General features: G+C 42.9%; 1 protein-coding gene across 1 annotated transcript; it reads left to right on the plus strand.

Moving 5' to 3' along the window:
• The first annotated feature begins 9,899 nt into the window (after window positions 1-9,899).
• C1GALT1C1 (C1GALT1 specific chaperone 1) lies at window positions 9,900-13,591 on the plus strand. The gene is made up of 2 exons (XM_032767025.2): window positions 9,900-10,098; window positions 12,176-13,591. Exon 2 carries the CDS (start codon window positions 12,182-12,184, stop codon window positions 13,136-13,138), a length of 957 nt encoding a protein of 318 aa, XP_032622916.1. The 5' UTR covers window positions 9,900-10,098; window positions 12,176-12,181; the 3' UTR covers window positions 13,139-13,591.
• The last annotated feature ends 1,168 nt before the right edge of the window (window positions 13,592-14,759 follow it).

Genomic DNA, 14,759 nt, shown 5'->3' on the forward strand with positions numbered 1-14,759 from the left:
GGGACCACTGCTCGAGCCACAGAAGCAAAGGAACTTCTAGCTGGGTTAGACCCATGTTATAGAACTGTGCTCTAGTCCTAGTAAAAGTCAGGGCCAGAACACAATTCTTTAACATGATCTGGCTTGATCCATATAAGCTGGACCAGTGGAGTCCAATGCCTTGCCAGTAGGCTGGAGCCCATGGGGCTCAACATAACAATAAAAGCATTGAATAAATAAGTGATGGGGATTTAGCTACTACATAGTGGTCATATTCTACCCTTGCACTCAAATCTATTGATGTCAGTGGGAGTCCCTCTGTGAAACAAGGAAAGTTTGTGACCCTAAATGTATATCTTGATCCATGGACCATAGTTCAAAAAGGAGTCGACCCTCTCCACTGAATGAGTTTTATGCCCCTGGCTTTGCACAAACTGTGCTATAATAATTGGAACACTATACAAAAAATGGCAAGTCTAGCTATGACCTAACTCATGGTTTGGAAAGCAAAGTCCTTTGGGAAAAAAATCCCTATTCACCCTGGACAGGAAGATTGTGCTAGAACTCTCCTGCTGACAATTACTAGCATAATTCCTACAATAATGTAAATGTTCCCTAGAATTTTTTTAAAAATCAAGGGAAGAAAAGCAGGAGGTAAGTGTGGTATCAGCAAAACATTTGTAAATAGGAGGCTTTAGAGAAGGTCTCAGTTCTTCTATAAAGAGTTTAGTTTATAAGATCTCCTCTAATCGGCCAGAATTTAAATAGCTATTTTATTGCTAATGAAACAGATTTCTTCATGCCCATCCAACTATTGCTTGGTGTGTGCTTTATGAGGTTTGTGTGCTTTACCTCATGCTCTGCTGTGAGTGGGGGTTAATTCACTTGATCAAGATGAATGACCTAAATGACTAAACCTACATCTGCATCAATTGATCTTGTTCAAAACACCCAGGTATCTCATCCAGAAAGGAAGCAGTCTGGAAAAGGAGTCCATGGGGACAGTGCAAGGAAGAGAAGGAGCAATAGGAGACCAAATAAAGTGCACACAAAAGCCTATCTAGACAAACAGCTAGTGTGCAGCAAGCTGGGATGTAAATATACAGCTCATTAGCCTGTCGCATACTGACTGTCTGCGTAGCCCCTGCTATCATGCACTAAAATTGCACTATGTGTGACACACTAGTGTGCTGTAGATTTACACCCAGCTTCCTGGTCACTACATGCTTATCTAGACAAGCCTTAACTGTTTGAGTCAATGCCGTTACTCTGGATTTACACCAATGTAAAATCAGGATCTGGACCATAAAGCACAACTGAAAGGTGAGGGATGGAATGTAATAAAAAATACCAGGGCTGAGCAGTGAAGTTCAGCAGTTGTGTTTAGTTCTACAATTTTTGTTCCGATGTGTGTGTGTCTGATATTAACTGTCAATAGTGTAATAATTGTTTTGTTTCTTCTGAAGAAAGTTAGTTACACTCTTTGCCTTTGCTTTTGGTTTCACTACCTCCTCCCACCTGTTCAGTTTTTTTCAGCTGGAAACACAGAGAAGGAGCCAGCACCATGTGACTCCACACCCTACCAGCAAGTGCAGTTTTGGGAAATCTAATGACTGTTTTGTCCACTGACTTCAGTGGGTGCAGGATCAAACTCAACAGGATTTTGTTTGCAAAGAAAATGCAACTACAGCCTTAACTAGTGAGACAGATGTGATATTGCTACAATCGGCTGAATGAGTTCCAAACTATTAGCAGCATTGTCGAGGTTACAGGAAGGAGATGTGTGACGTAAAGCCACATTCCGCGAGATGTGTGTTCTTCCATTAATTACTAGCTACAACTTGTCATCCCAGCTCTCTTCTGACCACATATTACTTCTCAGCAGCTTTTACACATGCTATCTACCTTAACAGCAGAAGCTGTCCCCTTCTCATAATGCATCTATAAAGGCATCTGAAAAACCTCCTATACTGAAAGGTACTGTATGGGCAAAAAAATATCCACTAAATCAGATGGACTGATGAGATATTTTCAGATTCTGATTTATGCACACATATTCATTTGTGGGGAAAATTACCAGAGTTTGTCCCAATTCCTCTGTTCATCTGGTTTTCTAATAACTTCATCAACATCTTCTTATGGAAAGTTCTTCTTGGCCAACAGCTCAGACAAGGAGTGTTTGCTGCCTGACACTAATATATTAAATATCACCTCTAATGTTCACTATCTACTTCTGAATTAGATGGGATAATTGTAGACCGAATGTTGAATTATGCAATCTCAGTCAACATAAAAACCATAAATATAACCTATCTGGGAGACCAAATGTCTCAGGGGCTTGCTAATGGCCCTTTCAGCTCCAGGTTCTTGGTTTTAATCCAGGCAAAAGACGGTAGTGATCGGGAACTGGTATTGTTTGGGGATGTGGCAGAAGTACTATATGATCAATAGCAAGAAGGGGTTTACATTGCTGTTTAAGGACAGTAGGCACAACATAGTCCCTCACTATTGGAATTTGATCTTGACACTAAGGTTGATATCCTGTACATGCATGGAAAGAGGGATCTTTAAACCAAGGCTTTGACCATCTGTGGACATCTCAGCTGAAAGTAACACACAGCTCCCTAGCACCATGCTGGGACACCAGTTCAATACTGGTGAAGAATTCCACCTATTGAGTCAATAGTCCCACATGCTGCTATCTCTTGGTTTTCGTTGCTGTTCTCCTGTCCTAAGCCTGACCCTGCCTGGTTCATGAGATTTGATAGGATTCCAGCCCAAGGCGGCCTGGTTTAAGTAATCTACCTGAAACACTAATTTACTGGAGTCTTAAGAATGAAGGTGATGTGACATGGTGTAATAATCTTCTCAACTTAATTTTTCATTAGTAATTTGAGATGGAGTATGGCAGGAACTGGTAGGCAGAAAACTGTTGTGTTTTATTTTGGGGTGTTTTTTTTTAAATATGCTATAATAGCACTAAGATACCTAACTGTTCCTGAACTGGCCTATCCTGTAACTCCTGACACTTTGTGGTGAGATAGGACCTCATCCATTACCATGTCACCTTACTCTATAATTATTTTACTATCAAGCAAAACCATCAGTACTGTGAAGCTCAAAAAGTCATTTCATGCTTATATTATGTTTTACATGCTGCTTAACTTTGTCCTCCCTGATCTGCTGCCTGATAAAAGCAACAATGAAAATATATTAGAGTGACATTTGAAATCTGTAGTTACATTAGTCATTCTGTCAGGGCCATAAAGAATCTCACCAAACTCCAGCAGGAAAATAATTTGCTGAAGCAGTGAGTTGCAGCTCATTGAAACCCTTTCTAGTATATATTTAAGCAACTGCTGAAGCAGTTGAAACCTGGGCTTGATTCTGCAAACAGAAGATACAGAACACAAACTTTGTACTGACCTCTAGTCACTGGAATGTGATAACCACCCTGAGGGACAGAGCTAGGAAGAGGCCAAAGGCAACTGCATGAGAAAAGATAGGATCAGTGATCTATCTTTAATTTAGGAACTTCCAGAATACAGATACTGGACCATATTTTCCTCTCAGTCACACCTATGTAAACTGGATTTACCGTACTAATGTCAGTGGAGGTATTCTGGATTTGCACCAATCTGACTGAAGGCACAAACTGGCCCACTCTGTCTTTATTTTTCAACGAACCACACACAGTGGTGCTCCAGGACCTTGGGCTGACAGCAGAATGTTGTGGTAACCAATGTGCTTACTGTTCTTCTTCTTGTCATAGCTGATATTATTGCAATGTTTGTTACCTAAGATACAGATAGTCAATAAAAGTAAAAAGAAACATGGAAATGCCATTACAAAGCACACTGCTCACTTAGTATTATGGCTAAATTCAGCCTTTTTGAGTTAGAGGGGATATGGAGGAGTTGTGCTGTAGCCCAGAACCTCAGGAGGAATTGAGCCTGACTCAGCCAGAATTCCTCCCAGGATTCCTTGGGAATGGATACTGCAGTGGTGAGCTGGGTTATCCTCTCTCCCCTTTGTGGACCCATATAGGGCAAGGCCCTAAAGATACATGGCCCCCTTGCGTCTAAAGGCACCAAAATTAAAGTGAGCATGAAGAACGACCCGTAGAACCAAGCGTCTGAGCTCAGCTCACCTGAGTTGCCCACTTACTTCATGTAAACTCACTGGGTCAGATCCTCAGCCAGGGGTAAATCAGGACAGATCCTTCAAAAACAACAGAGTTACCTCCATATACCCAGCTGAAGATCTGGCCCATTTGCTGTAATCATGAATCATTACAAACTGATCAGGAGATCATAATCACATGGTGAAGCCAACCTTTCCCTCTTTCTCTGCTTGATCAGGCTAAACATCTTCATCACTGAGCAAATACCTGATAAGCTGAAGGAGGAAGACTTGGAGCCAAGGAAAAAGCCAAATCAGAAAAAAACATCAGCCCTCTACTATACATAGAAGCAAGAAGGCCTTATCTGAAGTGCAAAAGGTTTGTTATATCATGGTAGAGTCAAGAGCCTCCCTTTGTAATGGGCTAGCAATATGTTTTCATGATAGGAGAGATCTATCTCCCAGGGAAGGCAACGTTCTCCATTCTCAAAGGAGAAAGTGAACAGGGCTTTTCTAGCAAACTCTGTCCCTTCAATGACTGAAAGTTTGCCCCAGCAACTAGACCACAGTGTAAGAAACTCACTCATCTCTTTGTAACAATCCCCAGAGGTGAAGCATCCCAGGAAAGCAAACGATGAGAGAGGATGGGCCTCACTTAATGATGCAAAGCTTACTCCTGGGGGAATTCTGCACCACTGCGCAATGCAGAATTTTTCAGAAATTAACATTGTGTGTGCAGAATTTCTTTCCTCTCAGAAATGCGCTGCAGTGCTGCTAGCCACCACTAGGGGCTGCTGGATGCAGCAGAGCCCAGCTCACACAAAGAAGATACTGTTGGGGGGTGAGGGAGCTAGAGGGTTCCTGGCAGCTGCAATTCCCAGCATGCCCTGGGGGAAGGAGAGGATGGCACACAGGAAACTCTGTGCAAGCCTGAGACCAAACATCAGGCTGTTTCTCCCTCTGGATCCCTGAGCTCTGCAGGGGAAGAGGGCAGGTGTCTCCGCAGGGCTGGGTTGTGGGAGCAGGCATCTGGGCCGGGGGGAGCCTACAGCTGGCCTCGGGGGAGGAGGGAGTTGTGGGTGTCTTGCCCCCCTGGCTGGGCTTTAGGGGTGAGGTAAGGGAACAGAGGAACAGGAACTGGGTTGTCAGAGAGGTTTCTTTAAATCTCTACTCCTATGGGAATTTTTGTGTGTGTTTGTATTTTTACTTGCTGACAGGCATTTTGGAATAAATTACCAAAATAACTGAAACTGGCATGATTATGTAGTGTTCTTCTGACAAATAAAATTTGCAGAATTTTAAAATATTGTGTGCAGAATTTTTAATTTTTTTGGTGCAGAATTTTTTAATTTTTGGCACAGAATGCTTCCAGGAGTAAAAGCTCCACACAAATCAGAAAATCATCAAGGCTGGACCTCAGCCAAACTGAAAATCATCAATAGGTGAGGGACCAAGTTCTCTGCAAGAGTGTCCCAAAAGATGTGAAATAATAATGCCTGGCATTGACAGCACTTCACATTGACATAGCACCTTTCATCTAGGAAAATCTCAAAGTGCTTTAAAGGCTACAAGACAGATCCTGGGTTGGTATAAATTAACATACCTGCAGTGAAGTCAATGGAGCGACACTGATTTACACCAACAGAGGATATGGCCCTTTATATTACAGAAGGACAACATCCCTTAAAACTACAGTGCAGGCCATGAGGTAGGACATAACAGCTGTTTAACAAAAGTACACTGCTACCAAATTATATCAGTGATATGCTAAATATACAGGGTCAGATTCCCTTTCATTTATATCCAGACTAACTCGATTCACTTCAGTGAAATTACTGTGGATTTACACCAGTGAAACTGAGAACAGAGATTGGCCTAACTTGTCTGTTAGTGTTGAAAACTATTGAATATTTCTGGAATTATATCTCAAATTAGATTCTACATGGCAGTAGAGTTGCCATATATTTAATGCTAAAATCACTGATGCATGGTTAGGAGCAACATTTCTGTTCTTATTGTTTTCTTCAGTTACTCATCAAAGCTTATTGAAGTCCAATAAAATGTTCCTTTGGGCGAAGAAGGGGTACAAATATTAGAAAGAAATTCTAGGTGGCAAATGATACTGCTTTTGGGAATACTATTCTTCTTTGTTTTGCTAAAGCTTCCAATTCCCACTCACAGGAGGAATGTAGGAGAAAAGAAATGACTGAAAGGCTAAAAACAATTAATCAGACTGCACAGCATCAACTTTTCCATCTTGGTAATGTGGTATATTAGAAATAAAAATGTAGGGACACAAATCTTTAGGTGCACCAGAGATCTGCATAATGTAGCTGGGGAGGGAAGGGTAAGGAGACTGTATCCCATCTTTGTGCTCCCCTGAGGCTGCTAGGGGCTAGTTTGGGCCACAGCTTAACTCAGAGTAGCATCAAGGCTGCCCTAAATTCTGCCTGCTGGTATCTGGTTATATGAATATTTTACCAGGCAGTGAGTATCTAGCCTGGCTGGAGATGTAATCTGGCTGACAAGCAGCCTGTCTCAACTGAAGCAATGACCGCTGCAGCTCTCTAGAAACCAAATAAAAAGGTTTCTGTTGAATTGGGCTGACCTCCTTGATCACTTGAGATAGGCTCCGATAATCAGGGACGTAGGAGAAAAAGCATGTGTCTTGCAACAAGTTATTTATTGTGTGAAGTGTATCCCAACAAACTAGGCTTCACCTCAAAGCACACCTCAAGCAGACAATACAGTAAAAAGTTTGCAAAATGCTTCTACAGGCAGTTGGTGGACACCAGCAAAATGGGAGCGAAACAGTGCTGTTCACTGACACACATTCAATTCAAACCAAGGCCAATTCTGAATACTTAGGAGTGGTTCAGGAAAATCTATTTATAATCCATTTACCAATCTGCTGAGGGTTCTTCTTTCATAGAACAAGAAATAATAATAAGCATCACTAAAGGAAAGTTCCTCTGTATGCAAAGTATTTTAATTAATAATGAGGTTTTATTTGCTGTTTAGAGATTGACTTGGGTTTTTTTCCTGTTGCGTCACATTGTGATGCAGAAAGCCAGCCGATGAATTATACTACGCAGATCAAATCCCCTCCAACACAGTACATGGTGCTGATTCAACTAACTGATACAGTACTCATTGATAGGTTTGATGGTGTTTATTTGTATGGGACTTTATCCTGGACATGGTCTAGAGTTGGTTCTGTCTCCTTTACCTTTCATTTGCTATCCTGTATTCCTTTCATTAACTAGGTTGTTTTAAAGCAAGGGAGCAATGCTGGGAAAATAATCTAGTCACATAAATACACTCAAAAAGAAAGATGGAGAAGAGGAATAACAAACAAAATGGACAGTAAGCATCCTGCACTACATATTACAATTCTTTCACAGCAGTTGCATAGCCATTCCTACCACCACAGGCCCCGACTCCTCTCATAAAATATAATGCCAGGAACAATCTACATTTACTTCACCACCGATCTATAAATTCAGCAGAGAAAAAAATAAACGACGCTACACCACAAGATGGCAGACTTTCTCTTCTTATTTTTTCTATTCATTTCCCCATCATTTATCATAACTTCCTCAGGACCAAGTAAGTTCCTTTGTGGCTACAAACTTCAGAGAAAAGAAGAGGTAATTTTTGCTACAAGTGAAATAAGCAACATTTGGCCACATTTTACGAACAAGGTGTACATTTTCCCTCTGCAAATATACAAAGACACTGAGGCAATCTGATCCTTTCTATAATCATGTTTACTTGCCCCAGCTGAGGAAAACTACTTCCATGAATCTCATGGTGGCAGTACACTAGCCTATTCCTAGGAACAGTTGTGGTGAGGTTTAGTCTAGCCATATTATCTCATGTTACTATTCCCAAAATAAACATAAGATGGATCTTGTTCTCTTATCTGTCCATTATCAGTTAACTGTTTAACAGATGGATTTTTTCCTTTATAAAGTATTATCATTGCTCTCTGTAGGCACAGGTCCTGCATCTCATTTCTATTACCCTGGGGAAAGGAGGGGGGCAGAGTGAGATGCCCAAGGCACTGACCTCTGTCATTGATACTATTCAATAACCACAGAGAGACAGATTCTAATATTTATATGTCCAAAAAGAGGGAGGAGGGGACAGAAAAATGTAAATCCTTCTCTCATCCTTCAGTCCCTTCTCTATTTTACATTCTCCTGCATGATACATGGAGCTGCAGAAAGACCCCTACTCCAATGACCTCATTTTACAAAAAGGCCATTGACTTCCCCCAACCTCTGCCTTCTGGAACAGAGAAACTCAGTAGCACCCCATTAAGCTAACTTAATGATGGCATGTTTTGTCTAGTGTGTATGTTTCAGCTGCTCACTAGTGAACACCACCAGAATTACTCAAATGGGGTAAAAGCAGCAGAGAATCCTGTGGCACCTTATAGACTAACAGACGTTTTGGAGCGTGAGCTTTTGTGGGTGAATACCCGCTTCATCAGACGCAGGTCAAATGGGGTATAATTTGCCCTATTGTGTTACCAGCAGGATGAGTCTCTCTTACCTTAGGCTTGTGCTCTGAGGCCCCCATGTCAGCAAGACACTTAAGCACATGCTTAACTTTAACCTGAAATATCTTTGTGTGTGTATGTGTTATATGTGTGGTGGTTTTGTGTTATGGGGGCAGTTCTCATATATATGGGGCAAATGATATATGTGGGTGGTATATAACTGATGTTGCGTTGCATTGTGTTGTGCTCTGTATGCTGTAGTGGGAGTGCTGTGTGACAGACAGTAGGTCCACGTGGATTGGAGGTGCTGTGTTTGTGAAAAGAAATATAGGCAGCAAGCATATGGGGAGGGGGATTGTACTTTGTGTGTGTGAGAAAGAGATGATGAGACAGTAAGTGGGGATACGGGGATGAAGATAGTGCTTGGTGGGATGGATGGCAAGAAGGTATGAAACCTGGTGGTGACATGTCTGTGATGGGGGGCAGATGGTATGTAGGGGGCAGTGCTGTGTGCAATACTGGATGGGCACTGTGATGGAGTGAGATGGGATGAGGTAGTGAGTTAGTGAGATACCTAGGGTCAGTGGATTCACAGAAATTGAATAGGGATGGTGGGTGGATGTACAGGGAGGGATTGTCCTGTGTGTGGGCTGGATAGATGGAGGGCAAGTGGGTGTATATGCCAGGAGAGGTTGGTATGTGGGTGTGGAGGGGGGCTGTGCTGTTGGGCGGGATGGATGACTGGTGGGGGGGGGCTGTGCTGCAGGGAGGATAGATGGTGGGTGGGTATGTGGGGAGAGGGTAGTGCTGAAAGGAAGGGAGGGAAGGTGGCTGAGGCTGTTGGGCTCTGCTGGGGCAGGGGACGGATGAATGGATGGGGACAGGGAGAAGGCTGAGCTGGGGGGATGGATGGATGGATGGATGATGGGCAGGGGGGCCCTGCTGCAGCGGGAAAGGGCTGTGTGGGGGTGGGAGGGACGGTCAGTGGACGGGAGGGACCGTGCCGCTGGGGAGAAGGGCTGTGCGGGGGGGTGGGTGTTGTGCTGGGGCGGAGGACTGTGCTGCGGGGAAGGGCAGCGTGAAGGGGAAGGATGAGGGGGAAGGAAGGGGCCGTGCTGCTGCGGGGAAGGGCTGTGTGAGGGGGAGGGAGGCAGGGACTGCGCTGCTGGGTGGGGAGGGCTGTGCGGGGGGGTGCTGTGTTGGGCCGCAGGACTGGGCTGCGGGGGGAAAGGCTCTGCTGCGACGGTCGCTGGGCGGGAAGAGAGAGAGACGTATATCCCCTCCCCCTCCCCTAGCCCCTCCAGCTCCGGCGGCCCCGCACTAGAATTCCCCCGCCCCTGTGAACCAGCGAGCGGCCGCGGCTAGAAGGGCCGCGTACGGCTCGTGCGCCAGGCTGGCCGGAAGAGGAAGTAGTAGTTCCGCCTTCGTCTCGCGGTGGGGGTGGAACTCGTCCTCGCTGGGCCAGTGGTCCCGTCCGCTCGGCGGCACCGGTGAGTGATGGGGAGGGGGAGACTCCCGCGCACGTGCCAAGGAAGTGTCAACGTTGAGAGAGAAAATACCCCCCGTTCCGACGGGCTCATCTGGCGCCCCGCCCCGTTCCGACGGGCTCATCTGGCACCCCCCGCTGGGAGAGGGGCGTAACCCCCCCCGTTCCGATGGGCTCCCGTAGCGCCCCACACCCCAGAAGAGGAGCGTAAACCCCCCCGTTCCGACGGGCTCATCTGGCACCCCCAACCGGGAGAGGGGCATAATCCCCACTCCACCCCGTTCCGAGGGGCTCCTCCGGTGGTCCTCTGCCCCTCAGGGTGAGGGGAATAACCGCACCCCTTCCATTTGACTGTTCTGGTGGGCCCCACCCGCCTTTCTCAAAACGAGGATGACGCCCCTTTCCTTTCCGATTGACCCCGCCTCAGGAGAACAGATTAGGGTGACCAGATGTCCTGATTTTATAGGGACAGTCCTGATATCCAGGGTTTTGTCTTACAGAGACAGCTTTTTCACCACCACCACCATCCACATCCTTTGTCCTGGTTTTTCTTACCTGATATCTGGTCATCCTATAACAGGTGCTGACAAGAGTAGACATCTCTCATCTCCTAGGGACCCGCCCCTGCACCACTTACCTTCTGCTTGAGTCTGTCTTCCTTCCACGTACCATGTTTGTGCAGCAGCAGCAGCAGTCACATGTGTCTCAGCAGTTACTGTCATTAGAAGAAAGTGTCATGGTCTAGCTCAGCCAGGCCAAGTAAAGCTCAAAGGATCCTCTTTGTTCCTGTGCCCTTTCGTAGGACAAGATTGTTAATAAATTGAAGACTCAAAATAGGGCACAACACTAAATAATAGTGACTGTTTCTGCCGCCCACACCTGGGAAGGGGAATGATTTATGCTTCTATGCTAGGTAGCGCTTTCCTGCCTACCATGGGGAGACCCACACAAGCACTCCACTGACCTTGGGAATCTCTACTCTGCTGCCCTTACCTAAGAGGAAGGAAACCTTATACAGTATTTACATTTCTGTAGATTATATGCTTCCTCCTACTCTGGACACTTGCGCCTATAACTCCCAGTTTTAAAGGCCCAACGGCTGTAACAGATTAACTGAAATGTATCTGTGCACCCACTGCCCTGTTACAAGGACCACTATGCTGGCCTTCCGTATAAAGGCACTAAACTCTCAAACCCTTTCCCACAGCTCAGGTAATAAATCTGATTAGGACATAATCTAGGTGATTGTTTCCCAGGACAGACAGCTAAGACTATTCTGCAGTTTAGTTGTTAAGGAGAGAGCCCACAGAAAGAGCGTGCATTTTACTATACATGTGGCAAGACTCAAGTTTAGCCTGATCTCTAGTGATAAATTCCCCAGCCAAGGAAATGCAGTCAGTCTGTTTGGAATGAGAGAAGCAGGATTGTGAATCATACCTGGTAATGGCAAGGCTTTGTCCTTCAAAATAGCTTTACTTGATTAAAGTTTTGGATTGTATTACAGCGAAAACCAAGTTCTTTTGACTGATGTTTCATCTGAGAGCTGCCTGTATCAGCAACTCTGCTTCTCTGAAGATACCTGGATTTCTATGCTAGGGTTCTCAGCTTCCTGGCATGAGACAGGCTGGAGCTTCCTTAGCTTGCCAAAATTTTGAGCCCACGGGGCATAGGCAGCTAGTACTCATTCTGATACCAACTGCCAGTTTCCCCTTCCTTTGTTAGAATAAAGGTAAGCTGCCCCATCCAGTGCACAGACAAGAGATTGAACACAGATTTCTGAGGATAAAGACCTTGAGGGAATACTTTTACCGAGTTAATTTGGAAACAACTGTATCCTGTAACTTTACCATAATATTTAGGATTGGTAAAAAAGCATTATAATTAATTCTTGCTGCTCCTCTCATGACAATGTACAGTGGCTTAACAATTTAAACTACAGTAGAAAGTTAGAGGAACTATAATTGCAATTTAAAAGTTAGGAACCTCTTTTAAACTATGAACAGAAAAAGTTTATGTTGAGATAAAATTGAATCTTTACAAATAATTTCCATAACCTCTCAAAAGGTGTCTTTTCTTTCTAGGAAAAAATGATTTCCGAAAGCAGTTCTTTTGTGAAAGGTATGGTGTTAGGAGGACTCTTCTGTGTATTTGTTACACTCATAGGACATAATAAGATGGGCCATGGGACTAAAGCACATCACCATGAGCATCATCATATTCAAGCACCTAACAAAGAAGATGTCTCAAATCTGTCAGAAGGTGAGCGCATGGAGCTCAGCCATAGTATCCGTGTTTATTGTATCATCCTTGTCAAACCTAAAGATCTTGGAAATTGGGCTGCTGTGAAAGAAACATGGAGCAAACATTGTGACAAGGCCGAATTCTACAGTTCTGAAAACGTTAAGGTGTTTGATTCTGTTGTTCTCAACACAAATGACATGTGGGTGATGGTGAGAAATGCTTATAAATTAGCATATGAACGCTATAAAGATGAGTACAACTGGTTCTTTCTAGCACATCCAACTACATTTGCTGTTATAGAAAATCTCAAATATTTCTTGCTGAAAAAAGACCCATCGCAGCCTTTTTATATAGGTCATACTGTAAAATCAGGAGAGCTTGAGTACGTAGATGATGATGGAGGAATTGTCTTAAGTATAGAGTCCCTAAAAAGACTCTCTAAAATTTTTGAAGATCCTGATAAGTGTCCAGAACAGGGAGGCTTGCTTTGGAAACTCTCTGAGGATAAACAACTAGCAGTCTGCCTGAAATATACTGGAGTATTAGCTGAAAATGCAGAAGATTCTGAAGGAAAAGATGTCTTTAACACCAAATCAGTTGGTTCTCTTATTAAAGAAGCAATGGCTAATCACCCTCAACAAGTAGTAGAGGGATGCTGTTCTGACACGGCCATCACTTTCAATGGATTGGCTCCTAACCACATGCATGTAATGATGTATGGCGTTTATAGGCTCAGAGCATATGGGCACAATTTCAAAGATGCACTGGTTTTCTTACCTCCCGCAGGTTCAGACAATGACTGATATCTTTTCAAAGAAGGCATATGTATTGCATAGAACATGCAGTCAGCTGTTAATGCATAATGTGACATGCATGTATACAAGCTGGTGCAATTTTTGTATTTGATGGTATCTGTGTATTTTTTGCACATCAGGGTTTGTTCATTTTAGTTGTAAAAGGGGGAATCTCTTTTTTCTAAAACTTTTATATAAAAATGTTTCTGGCTCTTGACTATGTTGGAATGAAAAATGTTAATGGTAATGCTAAAATCTTTGTGTGATAAAGGAAATGAATTTATAGGGGATATTTGTATGGCTAAATATTTATAAGTGAAAACAAATGAATCTTAATCTATTGTAATTTAAATATATTTTTGCAAGATTTTTTTATTTTGAACTCTTCCATGCACTTCTTGAAAATCTTTATATCTTTCTAAGATGTACAAATAAAACTGAAAATACAGATTTAGTATTAAAGTACAGCTTTAAGCTGTTTTCTTTACACTAGTGCATAGAGCAATTTTTTTTCAGTTTGTTGTAGTCTAGAATAGAAATGTCAGTGGCCTGAATTTTTACACTTTCAGAAAAATGTAGCAATATAATATGAAGAAACCTAATCAACTTCATAACCAGCTGAAGGCTGCTGTGTCTACTGATATAAAGAAAAAAACATGCATTTCCTGTTTTACTTTGTACAAGTGCTAGCACTCCGCACAGCTGGGAGAGGAGAGCATATCCACTCTCTTCACTACCTTCTGCAAAAGCACGAGTGAAGCTGAAATTAAGAGGCAGCATACAGATGGGTGCAGGAGACAGAGGGATCAAGCCAGAGGATATGACCAAGCATGTTTGGTATTGCTGTTGGGACCCATCTAAAGGATCCTTCTAACCATCAGTGGGGGAGGAGAATCTTCATGTAAAAGGAATTTGTTCAGGTAACTCAGGAAATGTTCCATTGAACAGAATTTCTAGCAATTTCAAAAAATCACGATGGCAGTGTACCTTTAATGTATTCTCACCCAAAACACTGAAGGTGACAATATTGAAATGCTGCATCTGAAACAAAAATATTCTTTGCTATAAATCCAAATTTGGGACTTTCCTTCTTTCCATGCCATAGTAGACATTACACTACTGTTCACTTCTGTTCTATATTACGTACACTGGTTTTATATACTTTAGTACCATACTCAAGCTGGCTATTTAAGTGTTTACATATATCACTGCTTCCATGGAAATAATTCGGTTAGCACAAGGGAGGGTGTGTGTGTTTTCAGAGAAAATATCAACTCCAATTGTGGAAAATGTATTAAAATTTCACTTTTATAACAAACTAGTATTAGTTAGCCAATTGAAAGTGTCATAGAAAGGTAGATAGTGACTCAGTGTAACTAAGTGTGTAGTACAAACAAGTAAGGAGAAGGTTTGTAATCTGGAATGACCAGTTAAAAATTAAGATGAAAAGGTTTTTTTCATTCTTTACTATTTCTATAGTTAGAAGAGTATCCCTTTAACTCATTTATTTTTTCAAAAATTGTTACTGTAACATTAAAATCTGTTAAGCTGTGGCAGAGGAAGCTTCAGCCAAAGGTAGTTTTATTAAATGTGGATTTACAGTATCAAAGAAGTCTCTTATAGAAGAACC

Source organism: Chelonoidis abingdonii, chromosome 8, assembly GCF_003597395.2.
Source record: "Chelonoidis abingdonii isolate Lonesome George chromosome 8, CheloAbing_2.0, whole genome shotgun sequence".
Taxonomy (NCBI): domain Eukaryota; kingdom Metazoa; phylum Chordata; order Testudines; family Testudinidae; genus Chelonoidis; species Chelonoidis abingdonii.